At 30.5% G+C, this 25316-nt stretch overlaps 3 protein-coding genes across 3 annotated transcripts in view; 2 read left to right on the top strand and 1 right to left on the bottom strand.

Annotated features, from left to right (window-relative positions):
* Positions 1 to 2722: 2722 nt before the first annotated feature.
* LOC132947878 (uncharacterized) lies at positions 2723 to 5236 on the top strand. The gene is given in 5 exon segments (XM_061018116.1): positions 2723 to 2789; positions 2871 to 3365; positions 3368 to 3793; positions 4730 to 5151; positions 5219 to 5236. Coding segments are annotated over 5 exon segments (1428 nt in total).
* A 38-nt stretch (positions 5237 to 5274) lies between these two features.
* Positions 5275 to 6675, top strand: LOC132947869 (piggyBac transposable element-derived protein 4-like). The gene has a single exon (XM_061018106.1). The coding sequence runs from the start codon at positions 5275 to 5277 to the stop codon at positions 6673 to 6675; it is 1401 nt and encodes a 466-aa protein (XP_060874089.1).
* A 1601-nt stretch (positions 6676 to 8276) lies between these two features.
* LOC132947861 (procathepsin L) overlaps positions 8277 to 25316 on the bottom strand; it is a 38572-nt gene continuing 21532 nt past the window's right edge. The window contains exons 4-8 of the mRNA XM_061018097.1: positions 20554 to 20667; positions 19812 to 19945; positions 19585 to 19720; positions 11367 to 11527; positions 8277 to 8517 (exon numbers count right to left, since the gene is read on the bottom strand). Of these exons, the coding sequence (XP_060874080.1) occupies positions 8277 to 8517; positions 11367 to 11527; positions 19585 to 19720; positions 19812 to 19945; positions 20554 to 20667 (786 nt within the window). The remainder of the gene's footprint in view (positions 8518 to 11366; positions 11528 to 19584; positions 19721 to 19811; positions 19946 to 20553; positions 20668 to 25316) is intronic.

Genomic DNA, 25316 nt, shown 5'->3' with positions numbered 1-25316 from the left:
TTTTGATATCATGATAACTAAATTTAGACAGTTACTTCATTATAATAAAGACAAAATAAAAAAGCTCGTATATCAATTACAATAAAACAATATAGGATTACAAACTGAGAGTAGTGAAAATGCTTTGGATGATAATTGTGATCAAATTTCTTGGACATTTCATATCCCTTAAAGGTATGATAATAGACCCTGACAAAATTAAAGAGCTACAAAATTTTTCTGAACCCCGTAACAAAATAGACCTTCAATCATTGTTTTGCTATCTTGATACATCAGGGCCTGGTGAACATGTGTTCTCAAAAGCTTGGTTACTTACCGTTGACCGCGCCGAAGTAGGCTTTGTAGCAATACGGTTGAAATGCTCCTTTTTTTAAAATCAAAATTGATTATTGTTTAATATTTTATAAGTTTTTATACGCAGATACTATATAATTTATACCTACTTCAGATTATAAAATTAAGTTGATATTTGTGAACAGTACATTGTTTAATCATTTAACTCTTTATTATAATTTTTAGCTAATCACTATTTTTTTTTTATTTCTCGTTTATTGTGTGTTAATTTGTGTTTACATAATTCCTTAGTTCAAAACTATTGAGTACCTACACAGAACAGTATAATATATAGAGTAATATAGAGCTTGCGTGACGAGTGATAACAGATTAATGAAGATTAATGAAGTAATTTACACAATAATAACAGACTACTATCATTGATTATGAATATTAGTATCAGAAGTATCTACTATCCAGTCCGTACCCTGTGGTATAAAATATAATGCGCATTTCAACGACGTATGATTACTTAAGTTGCTATTTCATAAGCTATGATATTTTATGGTTTATAACTCGAAAATAGCAGCTGTTGAAGAAATAACCTAATAATAATATAGAGTGTAAGAAAACACAAGAAACTAAAACTTACTCTACAAATTTTAGCAATGACTGCTTTTATTTACACCACGGACGCGGACGTACAGGACTGGTCACGGACGCTCTTTACTGTATAAGCCTTCGGAAAGTTATTGTCACGCTTAATGGGCCCCACTATGGACTATGCTGACATCTAGCGGACAATAAAGTAACTAGTCTTTTATTTCAAAATACAGTGAAACCTCGATAACTCGAATCGGTTGGGGGCGAAAAAAAAATTCGAATTATAGAAAAAATTGTGTGTACTTATTGAAATGCAGGGGCGAAGATATTCCTTCGAATTATCGAAAATTCTACTTATAGACCTATAGAAGTGTCCCCAATGTATCGAAGCATTTAAGCCGGATTTACACGATGATAGTAAAACCAGGCTCTGGACACTTATATCTGCCGTCATAAGCGAAAACGCCGTAAGTCCCTAAAAAACATTTTATAACCAACCAGTATGATTTACCTCACATAGTCTATTTCGTTTTGGCTTTGCAGATGTTTCATTTTGAGCATCGTGTTCACACATGATGATTTGGAAGAAATAAAAAGTCGGACAAATCAAAATCGCAGTAAGCCGTACGGAAGAAAACTCACAATGACCAGCCACCCTGTCTCTAGGTTAGCGTCACCCCATGGAATCGAATGATCGACCACAACTCGGTCACTCTAGGACTAACGACCTTGTTGTTGTAAAAAAAAATAAATAAAAAAAGTAACAACTTGTTCAAAAATCTTTATATATTATTATATAAATTAACTTTTAAATTATATACATTACAATATTATTAAAATAATAATTATTAATTAGAATATCTTAAATAGAAATATTCTCATCCTTAATGGTTACAATTTTTGCACTTCTCATTTTCTTAATTGCTGTTCTCACTTCTTCCTCGCTGAATTCCTCTTCTATATCTCCATCCTCCTTCTTCATCATCAACTCCATTATTCTCTTTATTGGTATTGTCGTTGCCCCCTCCGTCTGAAAACTGCTTGCCATTTTACTTATTAAATGCATGTATCTGTCTGTATCCAGGGTTACCGTATCTGCCGTTGTCCATTCGTCTTCTATTTGATCCCATTTTCTCTTTGATGTCTCCAATATTTCTTGAAAGTTGTATGACAACCGAACAAGTTCAATTGCTGCTCGAACATCTGGATCTTCTATGTGTTTAGACATCCGAGCTTTAGCATGCGCGGTTGATATTCGAATTAATGTCTCCAAAGTCCTGACGGTCACAGGATGTGACAATGCCGCCCCTGTTTCAACACATTGGTTAACACGCAATTTTACATATTCTTCTGAGATCTCATCGCATGCTTTATACACTTATATCTGCCGTCATAAGCGAAAACGCCGTAAGTCCCTAAAAAATAAAAAATGAGGTTATAAACAAAAAATTATTGTGAAATTCGGCTTGTGTAGATGAATATGCCGTATGTCTGAAATATTACTCCAAACATATAATACAATCAATAATCAAATAACTTAAACGCCGTAAACCGTAGAAAAATTCATGGGTACTAGGTAATAACGCCGTAAAATCACCATACTAAGCATTAACGCAGTAAGTAATATTGAAGATACGGCATTTTATCTTGGTACATAGTACAAATTTTAATTGGCGGCATTTTGGCTTAGTAACACGGACTGGTTTACTTATCACAAAGCAAGTCGACTATCGGAACATTTTCTTTATAATAAACTTATTCGATATTTAATTATTTTTCTACGGTGGAGTTTAGTTTACATTGTATCGTTGCCACGTTCAAATGTAATAATTTTTAAATTTTTAAAATGAATAATGAAAATGATGAACCTTTTTTTTACGATCCAAATCTTCTGGTTGTACCTGCCTCACCAAGTAAGCATCGGTTATAATTATGTTTTTAATATTTCAAAACAAACTTTCAGAAATATATCATCTTCCTTAATACAATTACAGATTCAACTGACACATTAGATGACCTTGATGAAATAATTGACATTGCAGCGTTGCCCATGCACTTTGATGACGGATTCTTAATTGAAAATGTCGATCCAGCTCACGACGATACATCAACTTCAAACAATTCCGAAAATGAGTCCTATACCAAACGTGGCCAAATAAGAAAACGTAAGAAATATAACACGTCTCCTAAAACTCGTAAAGAAAAAAAAATAGAACTTATGAAATATAAACATACTATTTTACCTGGGTGTGAACATGATATATGTAGAAACAAATGTACACAAAAAATAACGGAAAATCGCAGAATAGAAATAAATAAACAGTATTGGGAAATGAATTGGTCGGAAAGAAAATCTTATATTTTAAATACTTGCGAACGTTTTGACGTAAAATCACATAAAAATAATGAAAATTGTAAAAGACTAAATAGTTTGAAATTATTTTTATATGATGAATTTGATGTGCGAATGCAAGTTTGTAAGCCTTTTTTTAAACTACTTTAGGATTTAAGAAGACTAATGATCGTGTACTTAATGTTCTTGTTTCAACCCCCAAAGGTCAAATTACACTGACTTCTGATAAATGGGGTAAACATCCAGCAATTAATAAATTTAAATATGAAACCTTAATTATGAATCACATTGAATCATTTAATCCAACAATTTCACATTATCGCCGTGAACACGCGCCAAACATTCGTTATTTACCAAGTGATGTCACTATAACTTTTATGCACCAACATTTTATAAAAAAGTTCCCTGAATTAGACCCTAATTATATTTCGTATGAATATTATCGATGCAAGGTAAAAGAAAAATATATTTCATTCGCGCAGTTAGGTCATGAAGAATGTGAACTTTGCGAAAGCTTTAATATTCATGAACACAAAACTCAAATTTTGCCCGAATGTGATGTTTGTACAATTTATACAACTCATATAAACAAAACTAAAAAAGCTAGAGAAATTAAAAATTACTTAAGAAACTACATGCTACAAGTTCGGCTTACAAATATAAGTATTTTGAACATTGAGCGAAACCGTACGAATGAATTGGATATAAATAAAATAATTTATGATTTTGCTAACAATAAAGCAAGAAAAAAAAATTTCCTTAAATAATTTGTTGTTTTAAAATATTTTAACTATTATATTATTAATTATTACTTATAACTTATAAGTATTTGCAATTTTATTTTTTTAATATATCAATAAATAAATGTATTACTCATTAACACTTTGGGGACGAACCACGCGTCAGATGCGTGTTATACTTTAGCGTAATATAAACGATGTTTTGTACTACAAAAATAACATTGCGGACGAATCACGTACTGAGCGCGTGACATTATAGTTAACTATAATAAACGATGGTTTATAGTATATTGAATTACGTTTCGGACGAATCACGCGCCAAACGCGTTATGTCATTTGTACTGATAAAAGACGAAACACGTGTTAGACGCGTTTTTCGATTTCCAGTATCGATATTAAATACAGAATTTCTCCTATAATTTTCATTCATTTCTTAATCGATAGTAAAAATAATATCGATATTTAGGATTTTTCTAAAGAATAATTATTAACCTACAATATTTCTGTTCATTCGATTCTCGACCGCGCATTGCCGCGCCGCGCCGTGATAATAAATAATATTCGTGACATTGTGATTGTGATTGAGGAACCTACTTTTTGATAATATTTCAGTTTATTTACTATATTGCTGTATTTTATTATAATAAAATATTATAGACGCGTCCTGTTTTTGTATTCTAAAATATTCTGTATACTATTTTTTTACGTGTTATATTCGTGTCACAAGTTTATTATATATTTTAAACTATGGATGACGCAGATATAATCCGCGTTCTCGAAGACGAGTTTTTTGATGATAGTGGCTCCGAGTTTGATGATGTTAACTGTATTGAAAGTGATGAACCAGTTTATACGGATCTTTTACCTGTGGTTGAACACTTTGGTAATATTTATAATGAATACTCCGAGAACTTAGTCGTCGTTGATAATAATATTTCTAATGAATATTTGAATATAAGTGTGTTGGAAAATAACTTAGCCGTAAATGAAAACGAACACAACTCGGAAAACGCAGCTGAATTATGGGGGTTTGCAGACTCTTTTGAAGAAATGCCAAATACTGCAAGTCCTGTTAATTTAGTAGCAGTTAACAATCGTAAAAATCTGAATAGACCTAAAGTAAGGAGTAGTGTTAGAAATAATCGTATTCGGAAGGGTTTAACAGAAGAATATAAATGGAAAGTAAAAAATACTAAACCGAAATCTCATGTATTTTCGTCTACACCAAATATTTCAACTTCTTTGTCAGCACAATCTAATGAATTAGATTTTTTTAAATTATTTTTCCCTGATCATATTATAAAAATGATTAAAAAAGAAACAAATAGATATGCTTATACAACCATTCAAAAATTAAAAAGAGCAAATAAACTTAAGCTCAATTCTGTATGGAATAAATGGTTACCCGTTAAAGAGTGTGAAATATATTCTTTTTTTGCAGTAATTTTGCATATGTGTCTTATACCAAAACCTCAACTTAAGGACTTTTGGTCTCAAAATACCGTTGTACAAAGTTCTTTTGCTCCAAAAGTAATGCCACGAGACCGTTTTTTATCAATATTATCCATGTTGCATTTAGTTGACAACAGTAAATATGTACCAAGGGAAAATATAAATCACGACAGATTATTCAAAATACGTCCATTTTCCGATTTTTTGAGTAAGCAATGTTCTAAATTTTACAAACCAGCTCAAAATTTAACAGTAGATGAGGGGATCTGTCCATTTAGAGGAAGAATTAGTTTTAGAGTTTATATGAAAAACAAACCTCAGAAATATGGTATGAAACTGTATATATTATCTGATCCTGAAACCGGATATACATTAAATTTCGAAATATACTCGGGTAAAGAACAGCAGGATAATTCAATATGTGCGTTGTATGATAGACTCTTGCGTGATTATTATTATAAGGGCCACACAATTTATATGGACAGGTTTTATACGAGTCCTTTAGTTTTAAAACACCTCTGGAATAAACAAACTAATGCAGTCGGTACAGTCATGTCAAATAGGAAAAATTTACCAAAAGATTTAATTAAACAAAAATTATTAAAAGGTGAAATTACTTTTGCTAGATGTGGTCCTCAGATGTTTCTGAAATGGAGAGATACAAGAGATGTATTAGTTATGTCGACAGTTCATAATGCTGATTTAGCTCCGGTAACCGTGAGGAGTAAAGTTGGGCCCTTAGAAAAGTTTAAGCCACAAGTGATTATTGACTATAACAAATATAAAACAGGTGTCGACCATGGCGACCAGATGATTGCATATTACCCTTTTAATCGAAAAACAATGAAATGGTGGAAAAAAATGTTTTTCTATTTATTTATGGTCAGTACAGTGAACAGTTTTATTTTACACAAAAAAACGAAAAATGTCAAAAACGAGAATTTGAGACTCAGAAACTTCATGATAAATTTGGCTTCACAGTTGGCAAATCAATCAGATTCTTACCCACGATTTAATGAAGTTTCAAGCTCGGAGAACCGTTTAAAAGGTCGCCATTTTATTTCTAAAATTCCTCCTACTTTGTCAAAAGCACATCCAAGAAGGGTATGTAAAGTTTGCGCTGAAAAAGCTAAGCGTTCTACAGGAAATCGAGGAAGAAAAGAAACATCTTATTATTGTAGGAGCTGTAATATACCACTATGTGTTGACGAATGTTTTGAAATTTACCATACCAAACAAAACTATTGGATGTAAATTTATTTTTAATTAATTATATTTTATATTTGACACGAAGGTACGTGTTATATTACTTTATAGTGTTAAGTATGTATTTCGTTTTTGTTATAAAAAGGATTTTATAAGTGTTATGTTTTACGTTTTTTTATTATTATTTGACTATAGTTTTTTGAAAGGTTTTAATTATGTTATAATTTTTTAACTACCCATCACAAGTATATAATTATAAACAAATTATATTTATATTTATATGAATATTAAATAACAAAGGATTTTAATAAACAATAAAATAAACTTGATACATTTTTTTCTTTTTAATTATATTTACCTATGTATAAATACATATGAGTGTTCAAGTTAGACTTTTTTTTTTGTATTAAAACAGTATAATTTTGATATCTCATAGGTGAATGACATTTTTACAAAAGTAATATGTAACTTATATGTGCGTATAAAGTAACACATCAATAATTATATGAGAAAAAAAGATAATAAATCTGATAACAATTTACAAAATTGTAATTTTTTGAAAAAATTGAAAAAAACCCCGGATAACGATGATTAATGGCGGAAAAATCATTAGTCCATATTTAGCATAATAAGCATAACGCGTTTAGCACGTGATTCGTCCCCAACGTATTTTTCAGATAATATTGTTCAGTCTATAATTCATAATCCGGTATCACGTGTTACACACGACATTCGTCCCTAACGTAATTTTTTCAATATTAACTGTAGTCCTCAAAGTGTTAATGGTTGGTTAGTCTTGACGAAATTTATTATAGGTACTGTAAACATGCATTGTTTCCAACTAAAATGTTCCATGGATTTAAAAACTTTTGAAGTAGAGTGGAAGTTGAAATTATAAGAGAAAGTAGCATAAACATTATTTTGTGGTTTATGATATTTGAATACTATTGTACCCAATTTTTTTTTATAAACATTTTAAGTTAATATTTGGATGAAATTACATATCAAAACAAGAATTATTATTTTAGTTATTTTGTTGTGCCTTAAAAGTATTATTCATGGATATACGAAACGTTTAGATTATATTATTATATTTTATACACAGAATGACATTTTCAAATGCAATTTTTTCTGCAAAAATAAATTTACCTATTGATGAGTAGGTAAAATAAATTACTTAAATCATAAGAATATCATAAAATATACATAGTAAATAGTAATATTATAGGCTGACAGGCCCATCGCTTTTCGTATACAATAGTTTTAAATAATTGAATCAAAATTTAATCCATCCGTTACAGTGATCATTCTTGAATTCGAAACACCTACTATACAGCAAAGTGATTACTTCTCCTTATTTTTATAATTATTTTTAAAATTACTGTCAATAAAAAAAAATATTGCTCTGTCAAAACACTTAAAAATATAATATAACATTCCCTACAAGTCACAAGTTTTTACTAATGTAATCTAAAATAATGTTTAGCGAGCGTGAGCCTTTTCGAAGAGTTTTTTTTTATTAATAAACAATAGGTACCTAATTAAATGCATATTGAGTCATTTTTAAAGTGCATATTTGGTACATGTTTAGTTCATATTATATTAAATCAGGCTTTAGACTTGAGATGATAACACATTTAGTATCACAGTCAACCGTAATGATGCGTCGATGGTAATGGTTGGTGGTGTGGCAGTAATATTGTAGCGTAAGCCGCGTAGGTGGACACTGCGCACTGGTTCTTTCCGCGGGCCAAGTACATGTAACCGTCGTCACCCCATTTAGAGCTCCACCAGTTTTTCAAAATCCAAGCGTCCTTCGTGTACCCCACCAGCAACATAGCGTGGTTAACGATGCTGGACGAACAGGCTGGATCATCGTATACTCCAGATCTATAAAAAAATATATAAATATAGGTACGATGTTTAAGAGGATGTTACAACTGCATGTCTCCGTCCTACAAATGTACAACATAGCAAAAACTGTTTTTCACTGGACAGCTTACCCCCTTTGTATAAATAGTAGAATTACCAAAATTTCACATCACATAGGGAAGAACTATATCTGTGTCGCAGTGTTTTAATTTTTTTGATAGCATTATATTATGTATATATACGGTGTATTAACTAAATAATAAAAATACTGGGACACATTTTGTCAAGATTTGAACTTTAAATGCTTATAAATATAAACTGTGACTAAGTATTTTTAATATTTTTCAAATATCATTGTAACAAAATATTAGGAGCCTTGTATTAAAGTTTCAAGCTTTTTTACCCAACAAATAAAGTTTTATTGACATCCATAGAAAAAAATACTAATAAAATTGGAAACTGAAAATGTTCCTAAACAGTTCAAAACAAATCAAAATATTTTTAAAATGTTATCGTGTATAGAAAATGTAAATATAAACAACCAGTGAAAGTTTCATTTTATTGAAATACGTATTGTTTTAATCGTATATTCATTTTAATGTAGTTTATGTAATTTCAGCAAAAGAAGGGGCATTTTCTAGATCCAACTTTTCTGTTTGTAAAAATTTACTCGGTGACGCTGATATTGAAAACAATTTAAAAAGAATCATCATTGATGTTTGGAATTCTAATTGGTGTATCGATGCAAGAAGTTGATTTTCAGCTGATGAAGTTTAATGATACTTTCCTTCCACAAAGCAAAAGCTTTTAGAACAAAAATAATATTGGAAGTTGTAATTTATAGTACAGTATGACGCATCATGACGTCCAATCCATCTTGTAAGGCAAAACTTTTTCGGTTTCATCCACAACAAAAATATAAATAATTACACCCTTAGGAGTCAATTAAGTAAACTTATGGACAAAATATACATCTCGCGAAATAGATCAAATTAAATACTTATATATATAAATACTAATAAATAATGGGATACTGTTATTACGAAAAAAAATACATGCAATTCCAAATTAAATATAAAATATTTTGAAGTGTGATCCACCGTCGAATGACGTTAAACCGTAGGTATTGGTGTTAAATAAGTAACACTTAGATTACGTATACGATTACGTACTAAGATTACCAATTTATTAAATTAGACACTTGTTGTAATAATGTATATAATGCTTTTATAAGTAGATATTAATACTAAATATTTCAATTAAACACAAAAGAATTAATGTATATATAATAAATGTAATGAATCTATATAAATACTGACACTGAGAGAGGTTCTGATTAAAACTATATGAGGCTCTGTAATAAACTATAAGAGATGCTCTGACCAGTAACGCGGGTGTTACTCACTCTTTCGACCTTACACGACTGCCGTCCGCCGCAACGGTCCGTCCAGGCCTCTAAGAATGTGCTGACCCAGCCCTTTCGGTCACGTAGACCATCGTGAGAACCGAATCGGTCACACACTCGTCTTACCCCGAGTCAACACATTTATCCCTATATATGTATTACATACATACATACATACATACATACATACGCGTGCATGCATATACAACAATTTCATATTATATTTAAATTAACAATTATTAACATGCATTTTTAACTTAAACAATTATAAACTTTTAACTTTTTTTTAAGTTCCAAAAAATGTGGTGAAAATGACGATATTTTGGATTATCAGAATATATATTTTTTTGAAGTGATTTAAAAATAAAATAATCATAGTACTGTGACAAAAGTTACATGTAATTATTATTATTATTATTATTATAATTATTATTATTACAGTCTGGTCTATCAGAAAAATACAACTCCATAAAGTTTAGGTGAAAAATAAAGGGAAAATAGGCTTATGTTCAAATAATAATCAGCTAAAATTACGATATTTTGGATAGTTACAATATACTTATGTTAAAAATCATTAAAAAAAATAATAAGCTTAGTACTATGACAAAAGTTACAATTAGTAATTATTCAGCACATATTGGTCTATCAGAAAAATACAACTATATAAGAATTAGGTAAGAAATACAAATTTAATCGGCTTATATTCAAAACCGAAATAACCAGCTAAAATTATGAAAATATGGCAAATTTGTATGTTCAAAATGCAATTTCTGGAAAAATCACTAATACGTAAACATTTATTTTTTTAAATTTAATTTGATCTTACACTATCTATGAAAACTGCTCTTTATTTTTTCTCGCCGGTTAAAGTGATAACATTATCTATACAACAGTATATCTTACGTTCAATTTATTACCTTATGTTCAATCAACTTAGAGTTTTGAACATAACCCATAAATTTTTGTTATTAATTCATTTCACTTTCCACGTGTTCATGTTTAGTATACTTGAATTTAGTTCATCGGATTTTGATCATAATTTTTTTATTATATATTTTAAAATGTCAATACACTTTCGAGACTGGTAGCAATAGTTATAAATGAATATCTATCGCATTCATTGAATAAAAAAATTACCAGTATAACAGTTGATAATATGGACAATTTCCTACAAACCATACGAAAGCCACATGGCACCTGATGTTGAACCGGAAGCACCAGCTGTAGAGGTGCAGAGCACAAACGTCAATTATTGTGACATAAGTATATTGTATATAAGATATTTCTACAGCTCTATTGCTAAAATTACTATAAATGTGTAAAATCTACCGTTTTATTATATTCAAAAAAAACTTTTAAAAAACTTTAAAAAAAAAAAACAAATATTAGTTTGAGTAATGCTATTAAATAGGAACCCAAAGTATTTGGAAAATCAAGTGCTTAGAAAAATGTGTATACATACGAATACAGTTGAAATGTTTTTGGACTTGCATTCACTGATACGCTGATGGGTCCTATAAGTGCCACAGCTGCTTTTAGTGCGTGTTCATCGGATTGTGGCAGTATTGAAATGTTTTCAATTTGAGTTACCGCTCTAAACTTTTTAAAATGGCACAATGTTTTCTGAAATAAAATTGTAAAATTAAAAATATATAATAACATTTTGTTAAGAATTTACTCGTACCTGAGTAAAAATACAAAAATATAATTAAAAAAATCAAAATGATTTGTTCCATTGAATAATTACAATTCCTTTTAAATTATCGAATGTTAAATGTCGCCTATTAAATCTCGAAATATTTTTCAAACGTCTAAATGATCGTTCCACATCAACCGATGTAATTGGAGCGTATTCAAAGTGCATAATATCTGAAGGCGAAAATTCAAAATTTTTAGAAGGGTGTCTGCTACTCATTATGTCATTGATTGTTTTAAAATCAATGTAAGCTGAATTTTTTTATGGAACAGCATGAATTTTTTTTTTTACAATATTTCTTATTTGTCCGATTACGAGTTTTAATTTTTCTATTGCTGATTCGACAATTTGCATACCTACTATCATAAGGACATATTTTTTTGTTTCTTTATGAAAATTAAATTATTTTTCATAATATTTTGAGCTTTTCCAGCAGCAATAGAAGTTTCTAGATCTAATTTTGAAATAATTTCTTGTGTTTTCGAAAAGTGTTCACATTCATATTGAGCAGCTACCAATCATCTGCCCCACCTAGTAATTATGGGCTCAGGTTGTAGTGCAAGATCAGGGTACATTTCTTTAAAACTTGTGGTTCGACTTTTACATTAGCTATGAGAGAATTGACAATAGGGTATTCTGTCCTGATTGTCTCTGCAACACGATGTAAAAATATATAAAATAAAAGTAGCATTATATTAATAAGAATGATTTAAATCGTAAATAATTCTTATCGAATCTAAATATCTTGTTTTAATAAAAATATATTATAAATCATTACAATAAACTATAATATTAACACAGTATAGTTTGTCTATTATTTCACACTATCATTTGTCTAAAAAAACAAAATTAACATTCAAATAGGGCTACCTACCTAGTTATTCTTGTATTATCGGCATCACCGTTAACTAACACCGAGTAAGTAAATTTTGACCCCACCAAAAATAGGCCTTAATCATACTAGTAAAAGACGATAGAGCATAATGTACCTTCAATTTCAAAAGGTCCTTGTCCTCAATTTCAAATTTCAGGTTCAATTCTAAGTCTGTGCTTCGTTTGTGCTTTTCATAGTTTCATTAAAAAGTTATTCACATTTCGTACAAGAGGTAGCTGAGGACATGTTAATTCGGATAATTTCGGATGTTTTTGAATTACAACAAAATATAAAAATTGTTTTTCTTAAGAAATCTTAAGAGGATGTCAGCGCACTATTTATTTTCTCTCTCTGACCCACGCGCAACATAGACAAAACGCATTTGCGCAGAATCGTTTTTAAGTAATTTTAGAGTAAAATCACCCATTACAAAAAATATAGAGAATAATATTTTAGAGGGAATGACCTAAACGCTTAACACCAATCATGGGGTTGTCACACAACTAACCAAAAAGGACAATCTCTACTAAAAGCAGTCAATAACAAACTATTATCTATCCTTGCCCCTCCCAACCCAACATACTGGCCATCATCACAAAGGAAACGACCTGATATCCTAGACTTATTCGTAACAAAAATACCACCAAACTTAAATCAATTGGTAAAAAACTTATTAGATCCGTGTTCCGATCACTCTCCAGTCCTCTTTTGCATAGATGCCTCTCCACACCTTCAACCTAGTAATCCATCACTAATAAATGGAATAATGAATTGGGAACAATTTCGCGACATTATTAACCAAAATATAAAATTAAACTTACGTCTGAAATGTCCAAATTACATTGACGACGCCGTACGTAATCTTACTCAAATCATTCAATCAGCTGCATGGAACTCTACCACCCAACCAAAAAAAAATAATAATCATAACCATTTATCGATCCCTACACATGTCCGAGAACTAATAACCCAAAAGCGGCGAGCCAGAGCCCGTTGGCAACGAACAAAACTCCCATCCGACAAAAAAACTTACAATAAACTAACCTCGTCACTTAAACGCACACTACAACAGCGAAGGAATGAATCTTACAATAACTGGATCTCATCCCTAACGACAAAAGACAACTCGCTCTGGAGAGCAACACGTAACTGCTTAAAACAAAAGCCTACCCCAACTGCTCTAAAAAAAACCGATGGTACATGGTGCAAGTCAGATAAAGAGAAAGCTGAGCTCTTTTGTTCTCATCTCTCAGAAGTCTTCAAGCCCCACCAACCAACTGACAACAGCACTTTCACAGAAACTATTGAAAATTCTTTTACTTCGCCCTACCACTTTACTTTGCCCCCAAACCTTTTTCACCAAATGATGTTCTACACTTTATTAATACATTTTCTCTCAAAAAAACACCTGGAATAGATTTAATCACAGCTGAAATAGCTCGCCAACTACCAAGGACGGCATTAATTCACCTAACCCACATTTTAAACTTTATCCTGAGGCTTTCGTATTTTCCTATCCAATGGAAAATTTCACTAATAATCTTAATTTCTAAACCTGGAAAATCTAACCGCGAAAGTATGTGAAAAAATGATCTTAAAAAGAATATCCAACATCATCAATGACAAACAAATCATCCCCCACACGCAATTTGGATTCCAAAATAAACATTCCACTATCCATCAAACACACCGCCTAACCGACTCAATCGCCTACTCCCTAGAAAACAAGACATACTGCTCAGCTATTCTACACGATGTTGCCCAAGCATTTGATCGTGTTTGGCACCCTGGTCTCCTACACAAACTAAAAATAATTCTTTCTCCACCTACTACTTATTTTTTAAGTCATATCTTGAAAACAGATTTTTTGCCACCAAAGTTGGTTCAGAAATTTCAAACTTGGCCCCAATCCTAGCTGGTGTTCCCCAATGTGCCATCTCTTCCCCCATACTATTTTATATATACACAGCTGATCAACCAACCACCCCTCATACTTCGGTAGCCGACTTCGCTGATGACAAAGTCATACACATTTCGGAAAAAAATCCACAGCTTGCTTGCCAACTCCTACAAAACCATTTCAACTTACTAGCAGACTGGTACTCCAAATAGAGAATAAAAATCAATAGTGAAAAATCATCTCACATTACTTTCACTCTCAAAAAAAGCACAGTCCCCCCAGTCTACCTAAACAATAAAATCATTCCTCCCTCATCTAACGTCAAATATTTGGGTATGACACTTGACAAAAGACTTACCTGGGCCACACATATTAAACAAAAACTCATACTAAATGCCAGACGAAGAGCACTCTTCCCACTTATAGGTAAACAATCAAAAATTAACCTTAATTCAAAACTGCTTCTGTATAGAACCCTCCTCAAACCAATTTGGTTTTACGGTATCCAGCTATGGGGATCAACAAAAAAATCTAATATCTACAAAATTCAAACATTCCAATCAATCTCACTACCTATGATTACATGTGCTCCTCCCTATGTCTCAAACCATACCTTACATTCAAACCTAAAAATACTCACCGTTCAATAAGAAGCCGAAAAATTCCTACAAACTCTTCCGTGTCTGTCTTAGAAACCACTCTAATCCTCTAATCATTGCTCTAAAATCTGAATCCATTCCCGGAAACCCACCAAGAAGGTTAAAACGTAATTGGAACCGTGACCTTATATAACTTTAATTCTAGCCAGTAAGTGTTACCGCTGGGTGATTACTAAATCATTTCAACCATGCCAATTTGTTATATAAATCATCATACATGCTTATTGTAAAGTTTATTTATAGATTGTATGTTTTATAAAATAAAAGTTAAAAAAAAAAAAATATTTTATTGTTATTTGACTTTGTATTCAACTTTCAAAATAAACAAAAACATGTAAATTTAAATTATGTTTATCGTTTTGAAACAATATTTAGAGAAATCGATATGTCATTCCCTCAAAAATATTATCCTCTATCTTTTTTGTAATAAGTAATTTTACTCTAAGATTACTTAGAAACATAGAAAAAACGATTCTGCGGAAATGCATTTTTTCTATGTTGCACGTGGGCTAGAGAGAGAAAACAAATAGTGCGCTGACATCTTCTTAAGGGGGAATATTCGATTGAATTTTTGACAAATTGCGTCGGAGCGCATTACTAGTAATCAGAATCGCGCAATACCCCTACTCTAACTATCTTCGACCTACCGTTAGAAGACGGCGCGCCGGCGACTCAGCACTCAGCAGCGGTTCCCACTACTCACGTTTGATTGCTATTATTATCTATGCCACTGAAATAATAGTCACACTACGATATAAAATATAAAAATAATAATAATATTATTTCTGAATATTATTTTGAAGACATTATAAATAAATATCAAAATATAGATACATACATATTATAATATTATGTTGTTGCTAGTTGTTATTGTACAGCTCGTATATTTGATAATTGCATTTGTGATATTACTATGTATTACCTACCACTATTGGCAAAGTCAATATTTTGTCATTTTAGTCATTCTACAGTGAACGTGTAGTGTGAGCTCATATTTTATTAATAACGTATTTACTATTGTGTTTTATATTGGACGAATAAATTATGGCAAACAAAAAACACGGTAAACAGTCTAAATGCACAAAAAAAAGTGCAAAATCTAAGTGCATAAAAAACTTAGTGTCTGGTGAATACAAAAAAAAGGAAAAAATAAATAAAGAAGATAATACCAATAGAATTGAAGAGGATATCGAAAACCCGACCATAAGGTAACGAAGCAGAAGTATAAAAAGTATTTAAATTTACGCTAGGTTTTTAAAAAATGTATGTGTTTTTGACAAATTGTCCAAACTCTAAAGGGGTTAGATGGCAAGGTTAGATGGCAAGGGTATGATGGTGCTGCAGTTATGAGCGGAAAGCACTCAGGTGTTCAAACTTTAATTCGATCTGATTTTCCCAATGCTGTATATGTACATTGTTGTGCTCATAACCTCAATTTAGTGATCTCAGATGCGGAAAAAAGCTCTAGTAAAGTTCAGACATTTTTTAATACAGTTCAAGACGTTTACAACTTTTTTAGTGTAAGTGCACCTAGAAGGGCTTTACTAGCTTTAGGGAAAAAAGTTGAATCAAAAATACAAAAGAAAACCTTAAAGAGAGTTTGCCCAACACGATAGGAAGCACGCCACGACTCTGTATTCGCATTAAAGGAACGTTATTTGGACATAATCAAAGCACTTACTCATATTCTACTTACGTCGCATAAATCTGATGAAACAAATTTAGGTGGTTCCTTGAAAAAGAAGCTCGAATCAGCTGAGTTTGTATTAATTTTATGTTTTTGGGAACGAATATTACGATCATTAAATGTAGTGTCTAAAACTCTCCAGTTAATGAATTTCAACAAAGAATTTGCTTTTATTCAACTTGATAGTGCCATTAAAGATTTAACTGATTTACGAGCTAATTATAATAATATAGTAGAAGATGCCAAAAATCTTTGTGTTTCATGGAAAATACCTTTCAACTTCAATTGTAAACGTGAAAGATTTGCTGTTAGGTATCACGAAGAAGTTGATTGTGACCGAAGACTTTCTATAACTGAAGACAATTTTAAAGTTAAAGTATTTTATCGCGCACTGGACACGGCATTGTTTGAGCTTAAAGAAAGGTTTAAAGGTCTTAAAACAATAAGTGATGAGTTTTCTTTTTTAAAACCAATAAATCTTACTACAATAGAGGAACAAATTATAATTAAAGCGTTCTACGGTTTACACATAAAGTATAAGAATGAGTTAAGTTCAGATATTACAAATCAACTTTTGTGTTTAAGAAATTTTCTTTGTTTTAATAACTCAACATCTGTGTTGCATAATATTAAAGACCTAACAGTTTATTTAATCGAACATGACTTGGCATCGTCTTTTCATGACGTTTTTACGCTGTGTTTAATTTTTCTGACTATTCCAGTTACAGTCGCTTCTGCTGAACGTTCTTTTTCTAAGCTTAAGCTCATAAAAAATTATCTTAGAAACTCAATTTCACGAGACAGACTTACGAACATTGCAATTCTCAATATTGAAAGAGAAAAAACCTCAGAACTTAAAATTGACAAAATTATAAACGACTTCGCAAATTTAAAGTCAAGAAAAAAAAATTTTCTAAAGTAGTTTCAATGTTTTTATTAATTGCAATGTTCGTAAGTCGGTCTTGTGAAATTGAGTTTGTATTGTTAATTTTTTATGAGCAAAAGTATTTCAAATAAAATAAAATAAAATAATGTTAGTTATATAATATTATGCATTATTAAATATTTGTATATTACCTAGTACCTACTATTTAATAAGTACCTAATTAAAAAGTGTTTCTAGTGATAAATGTAAAATGATTTTATTTTGTGGTGATCATTACAACATGAGTAATATATTTTGTTTTTTTAATTTAATGTTATTCTTTAAACGTATCATACTTTTATAGTATTTAAATGATTAAATGTACCTACATTTATAAAATTTATATACCTATATATTTATATACCTACATTTTAAAAATATCTACCTAAAAAAATTTACAAGATGTGATTAATTTATAAATGTTTATAAATGTTGCTAGGTTGCTTACAAGTAAGTAATGGGTAAACAATAAATATAACCTAATCATTAATAAGGATAAATCATATTTTATCACTGCTTATTTTTTATTTTTTTGGAGGGCCCATTTTAGTCTTTGCACACGGGCCTCCAATGGCCTATTTACGCCACTGGATCTATATTAGCAATACTCGACCATAACAATAATACTGAAAAAAACATTAATAGGAGAAAAAGTTGTATTTTCTAAACCACTAGACCGATTTACAATAAAAAATTCTTACAATAAAACTCAAAATAACTGGAAACGTGATATAATGTCAACAATTATCGAAGAAGCTGAAAAAGAAATTACACCACAGCCGTTTGATGTACAAAAAGAATGTAATACCGACATCCCAAAAAATATTTATAGAACACCTCGCCCGCCCTATGAAGAATTAAAATCAAAAAGATATTCAAGATTTACCTAAATATATAATATAATTAGGTAATGATAATTATAATAATTCAATTACGTATAATATATTATGTATTTTTGTTTGAAGTAATATATTTTATTTTGAGGTTTTTTTACACATTTATTTTAGTTCTTATATTATTAATTATAATAACACATTCGTTAATACATTAAATAACGGATTATAATATTATTAATTATACCTATGTAAATTTTATTTTTTTGTCTTTCCTATAAACTACCCTGAAACAAATTTCAACACAATAAAAATAATATGATCATCTAAAGAAGTGTATAACCTTTTTATAAATGAACTTTAATAACTTGTACCTTTAATTAAGTTTTCTCTATAATTATTTTAATCGCACGAAATAAATTCCGCGCGTGTATATTAGATACCGTTATTAGGCCCGTTGGACGGTGTGATTTTATGACGTAACGCGTAAAACGTGACTTATATTTTAACACGGAACCAATTGTCCGACAACAATTTTAAGACCACCAAAATTATTCTTTTTCAAAGCCCTATATATTAACATAATAAAAAAAAATAGGTTTTTTTAGTTGTATAGTCCTTTAAAAATAAATGCATACTTTGTAGCATATTACAGCATATTTAGAAGCATATTTTGAGGATTTTTTGTGCATATAAATCCTGTTACTACTCATAACCGATTAACCTACATTCGTTTACAATAAAATATTATAATATTATCCTAAATCAGGATAAGTACTACTAATAAGTAATAACTAATAACACGTTAATATATTTTATCTTACATTTGTTTACGTATTGTTTTATTTTTACTTACTTAATATTATTCTCTATTTATTCTAATATATATTTAAATGACAAATTTCAAGTGCATGGCCCACATGGGTGCTATAAAAGTATTCTTAGTTGTAACAAAATTTATCCGACCCTGTATAAATAATAAGTTATATGAAACCGTGAATAACAGTCTGGCTTGGTTTATACAATTATACGACTTTGTTACTTGTAGTATATATATTATTAAAAAAAATTAAACGTTTATATGTGAAAAAAACTGACGTACTCACCCTCGCTTTGTACGAATACTCGATTCCTTGCATAATTCCCCCAACTCTCTGGAGATACTGCAGTGTGTTTTTTAAAGAGCCCCCGGAGCAACCGAGGTTTCCATATGCGATTGAACAGTCAATAATTTGTTGTGAGCTAAACACAACCCGGAACAATATCAACAAAAAGTCAACTTTTAGGTTTTCGTTTCATTCGGTTCTATTAATTTTTTTTTATAGGTACTCACCTCAACGTGTGCAACTTTCCTGTGGCTTTGAACAGCTGTCCTTCGAGCATTGAAGCTATACTGAAAGCGTAACAGGCACCGCAGTCCAGCTGATTCCATCCGGGAGTGTTGAACCCCCTTTCCCGCCAATCAACCTGTCGATCAGAAAACGGATTTTAGTGATTTTACGGACACCGTTAGCCTTATACGTGGCTCACGGAAAATTGTAAAATGTACCAATAATAACAATATTACATAAAAATATTTTGCGATACAGTTAACTAAAACAAATTCCATTTTATCGCTAAGGCTATCTGTCAGCAAATATTTTCATTAGGTACATAGAATATTTTATATTTTCTCCATTGGAATAAATTTATTTAATCACGCGTCAAAAAAATGTAACTATTCAAAATAGTGTTGAAAAAATTACATTTAAATTTTCAATATTTTAATTTCGCCATTATTCTTAGGCTGTCACTTTGTTATGCTTTAGTGTGGATCACAACTATTCCGAACAAATTTTTCTTTAAAAACTACCTAGTTTATTATTTTGATTTTTAGAGGAAATTTAGAATTGTTTATATGGTATTTGTCTTAATAAACTACTTTTCCATTACCTTATATTTTTAATATTCATATTATCTAATAGCACAATTAACATTTTATTGTTTTGACGCCATTGCAAATTTACTAATTTTTTGTATATATATAGGTACGTATTGTAATATGAATAATTTATAATGATTATATATTTATATACCTCTTCGGGAATTGATCTCGTATGATGTTGTAACGGATCGGTGTGAATATCGGTATCTTTGGTTAATTTGCTTGACGAAAGACTTGTAAAATGTCTATTGTACAGATGTATAGGCTGTAAAATATACAAAATCATAATTAAATGGATAAATAAGACTTTTTAAAAAGGTGGGGAAGTTGGTGTCGCTCTGCTATACATTAGGTTACAAGTAAGTCACTGTAATGGATGGGGTAAAATTTGAATTCGATGATATAAAGCTGGTTACACACTGAGCGGTTTGTCCGCGCGCGGTCGCGGTTTTTATCCGCGGCGATTTAAATTCGCTTTCGACACAAAGCTTACACACTGTAACATTTTACGCGGTTAATCGCACCAAAATTGCGCCAAATATCATTACCTCGTGGTTACTCGTTCGTGTATGATCTTTTATTCTCGTGCTCACAGTTTTTTAGCTTAGTTAAATAATCTTATCGAATTAAAAATGGTTTTTTTGAGTCGTACTCAGACCGTTTGTCTTGCTTATATATTGCATAAAAATAAACAGGAAAAACGAAAAAATAGGCGTTTTTGGGTTCATCCTCTAAACTTGAAAAGGCCTCGGGAAGGCCAATTTCAAGTTACGTTTATGACTTTAAGATTCCATCCAGACGAGTTCTTAAAGTACTACCGTATGTCAATTTCATCATTTGATGAACTGGTAAGTAAAATCATTATTGTTATAACTTTAATAATTGTTCTGTCTTAAAAATAATTGTATTCTAATAAAAATTATGACTTTAATTTTTAGTTATTACGAGTAAAGCATAGATTACAAAAAAAAAATACAATTCTTCGAGATTCAATACCACCTGAAGAAAGATTGTCAGTGACATTAAGGTAAAACAGTTATACCTTGCAAAGTATACTATATAAGCAAAACCATAAATGAAATCGCAAAATTAATTTTATATATATTTTCTCTATAAAATAAAAATAATTTTATGTAGCAGCCTTAGTTCTCTAAATATTTATAATAAAAATAACACAAATTATTAAATCATTAATATAGGTAATATTAAAAAACCTGTGTCAAGAGCTATAAAAATTATATAATTCCATATAATAAAAAAAATATTTTCCAGTTTAACAATACTTAGGAGAAATAGTTGTGAAATAAAAAAAAATACGCTGGTGTTTTAGATTATAAATAATAGATTAAAATAGTCTTAATTAAATTAAAAAAAAAATTATTAAAAGTAAGTGCACGTCCTGTGAAATATGTTCTAAATTATAAAACTTCTGATACATTTAGTTACCTACTTAATGTAAATTAATAGAACTATCTGAAAAAGGGCTGCAGTGACTCATGATTATAAGTAGGAAGACTAGAATGTATTACTGCAGGTTGAGAGTACATTGTTGGTCCAGATACTGTCTGCGAATATCCTCCGAGTGGAAAATTGCTCTGATTATATCCTTGACGATACATTGATGTATTATCATTATTTTTTACTCTTTGTATAGCATTTATTAATTCAATGTAGAGCATTGGCTTTTTATCCTCACTGATAGATTTCATTTGAGGCAAGAGGGACATTAGAAATGATTTGTCTGGGTCAGTGGCTTCATTTTCACTCCTAAGAGACTTTAGTAACTCATCCTCAAAGTTAATTTTTTTTTATGGTTTCGTACGTTTCGGTATAGGTTTTACATTTTTGTTTACTGTTGTAGATGTCATGGATGTTTCCAAAACAGGATTTGAATTAAATTTAGTGATTTCATCATTGACACAATTCCCTTCAATTAAATCCTCCTCTACTGTTTGCAAATTGTTGCCTTGTTCGTCCTCCGTCTCCTCTTCGTCACTTTCGTGGTTAAAATTTCCTTCTGTTCTGATTTGCATACAATTAATTATAAATCAGTAAATTCTTATATGCATTAATGGTATGATTATAAATATTATATAAGGTTAACTATTTATGTATAATCGAAGTATATTATATTTACTTTCTATTTTCCATTGTTGGTCGAAAGAACTCTAAAATTTCCGAGAATACTTACTTTTTTCTCTCTTCCCAGTTTCGTCGAGACTGTCAAAATCATTTAAAGTAGCCTTTGCAACCCTGGACCAACTTTTATATTTCTTAATCTTGTCGTGATAATCTTTTGATTCTAAATGTAGTATCTAGATTGCATTGTACACGTTATTTTAATTAAGTATTATGTATAGATAAATAATTTAGATAATTTATGAAGTGGTCTATAAGCTACTTAACAAAAAGTTAACTTAAATACTAAAAACAGTAAAATCTATGCAAAACCACATAAAAATGTAATGAAAATCTAAATAAATGTGCATAATGAGTATTGAGTGGTAAAAATTATACTTACCTAAATTCCAAATGGACTCTTCTTGAGATATCTCGATGATAAAATGTTCCAAATCAAAAGAGAAACTCATATTTGTATTCAAATTTAAAATTTGTATTAAATATTATAATAATAATATTCAAATGACGTAGGACCGTTCGCCTACAACTATGATATAAAAATGAAAATATCCGAGGAATCACGCGCGAACGTTCGCCCGGTGTGCATAGACCCAGTCAAAACAACGTGATTATTTTTAGCCGTCTGAGGCGAATGTTCGCCTAAAATTAAACATGCGCGATCGATCGCGGACGTTGGCGGATTTTATCCGCTCGGTTTGCATGGTGTGAATACTCTAATCTAAAATAGGTTGTTTAATTTCAAGCGAATGTTCGCCGCGGATAAAAACCGCGACCGCGCGCGAACTATTCGCCTAGTGTGTAACCAGCTTAATACTATAATATAAAAAACGATTCTGAGCGGAGACTGAGTGGCGGCGAGACTAAGTGGCAGATATAATGGGGTAGAAAAATGTATTCGCGATGAACATCCTAGTGCCTTTTATTAACATTGCAGTGCGCATTGTTTAAATTTAGCTATACATTTTATCTGTAAGGTCTCACGAGGTAAGAAATTGTATGGGCACTATACAAAGTGTATGTACTTTTTTTTTGTTTAGCCAAAATGGCAAAGTATTTTTCAACTGTCAATAGAAGAAGTATTTCCACAGACTAATCGTTTTAAAATAAAAAAAAATAAGTGCAACTCGATAAGTCGATCACCATGATGCAGTTATATTATTTGAAGAACTTCAACCAGAAATTTTACATGCACTAGATAGAATTATACTTTGGACAGATTCTGGCACTTCTGGTTCTGCAAATTATCTTTTTACTCCGATAAGACAGTTAAAATTTCAATTAGCTTTATCTATTTTAGTGAAAATACTTTCTATAAGTATCTCTTAGCTGATATCTTCAAATAGGAAATCTTGATTTAAAAACTGCATCTAATGTTCAAAATAATATTCACGATATTAGAGAAAATTGTGATGTAGAGTTTCAAGATTTATTTTTATCTGTGATAACATTATGTGAAAAATTTGATATGACTGTTAGTTTGCCACATCAATGTAAATTAGATGATCCAGAATATTTTTTGAGAGTCAATATAATAGAGTATTTTTACCTTTTATAGATAATTTTCTAGACCAATTGAACGATAGATTTATATCACACAGGATTGTTTTGAATAATTTTGATTGTATTTTACCTTATCTGAAGAGATTAAAGGTAAATTCAAACAATTAGAAGAAACATATCAAGATATAATTGATAAATGCACCGATTCAAATTTAAATGATCATATATAATATATTAAACGGATTATTAGATTTGTGGTACACTAAATATTCAACTTTAACATCTTCCGAACTCAAGAATAATAATGCTATTGAAGTATACTTTCAAACATGTCCAGATATTTATCCAATAATATCAAAACTTTTTCAAATATTCATAACACTTCCAGTGTCTACAGCTACGGGAGAACGATCGTTTTCAACACTCTGTCGTTTGAAAACTTAATTGAGAAATTCGTCTAGACAAATACGTTTAAATGGTTTAGCCAGTGGCGTGGTGAAGTGGTTTTTGAGAGGCCATGGCCTCTGAATTTTTAGTGGTGGGTACCCACTGTGGTTTGGGTAATCGGAGTCTTATGACTTTTATAAGGATATGTAACATATCAATTCAATACATAAACTATATTTATAATTATTCAGGGACTAGGCACAATCGTTCGTTATTCTATCGTTAAAACAGTTTAAACGTACAGTAAAAACATGTTTAACAACCAGAATACAAAATGAAAATACACATGCTATATATATTTGGTGTTGTGCGCATTTATTTAATTTAGTATTGTTTGATGCATGTGATTGTTGTATTGTCTCCAAACGTTTTTTCGGAGATGTTGGAAGTTTAGTTGAATTTATGAGGGCAAGAAAGATAATAGCTATTTTTGTAAAATTACAACAACAGTTATATCCTAATGAGCGTCTACGTCGAATGAAGCGATTTTCAACAACACGATGGACCTCTCATGATAGGGTATTAATTGTTATAAATGAAAAATATTCTGCATTATGGGAAAAACTGGAAGAAATTTCTGATGTGAATAATTCTGACCGCGAAACTGCTTCAACTGCTGAGAATCTGAGAAAAATAATTGCCATTACTACTGAAGTGTCTAGATATCTACAATCAAAGGAAATTGGTTTTGTACAGGCAATTAATTTGATTGATGTTTTCAAAATCCGATTAGTAGAGATGAAATCAGAATAAGGCTAAAGATTTAGTTGACCAAACAAAATTGTTTTCAATTGAAAATAATCTTACGGAAAGGGATTTTTTTCG

Source organism: Metopolophium dirhodum, chromosome 1 (assembly GCF_019925205.1).
Source record: "Metopolophium dirhodum isolate CAU chromosome 1, ASM1992520v1, whole genome shotgun sequence".
Taxonomy (NCBI): domain Eukaryota; kingdom Metazoa; phylum Arthropoda; class Insecta; order Hemiptera; family Aphididae; genus Metopolophium; species Metopolophium dirhodum.
Note: the sequence above shows the minus strand (reverse complement) of the source record. Positions and strands in the feature narration are given on the sequence as shown.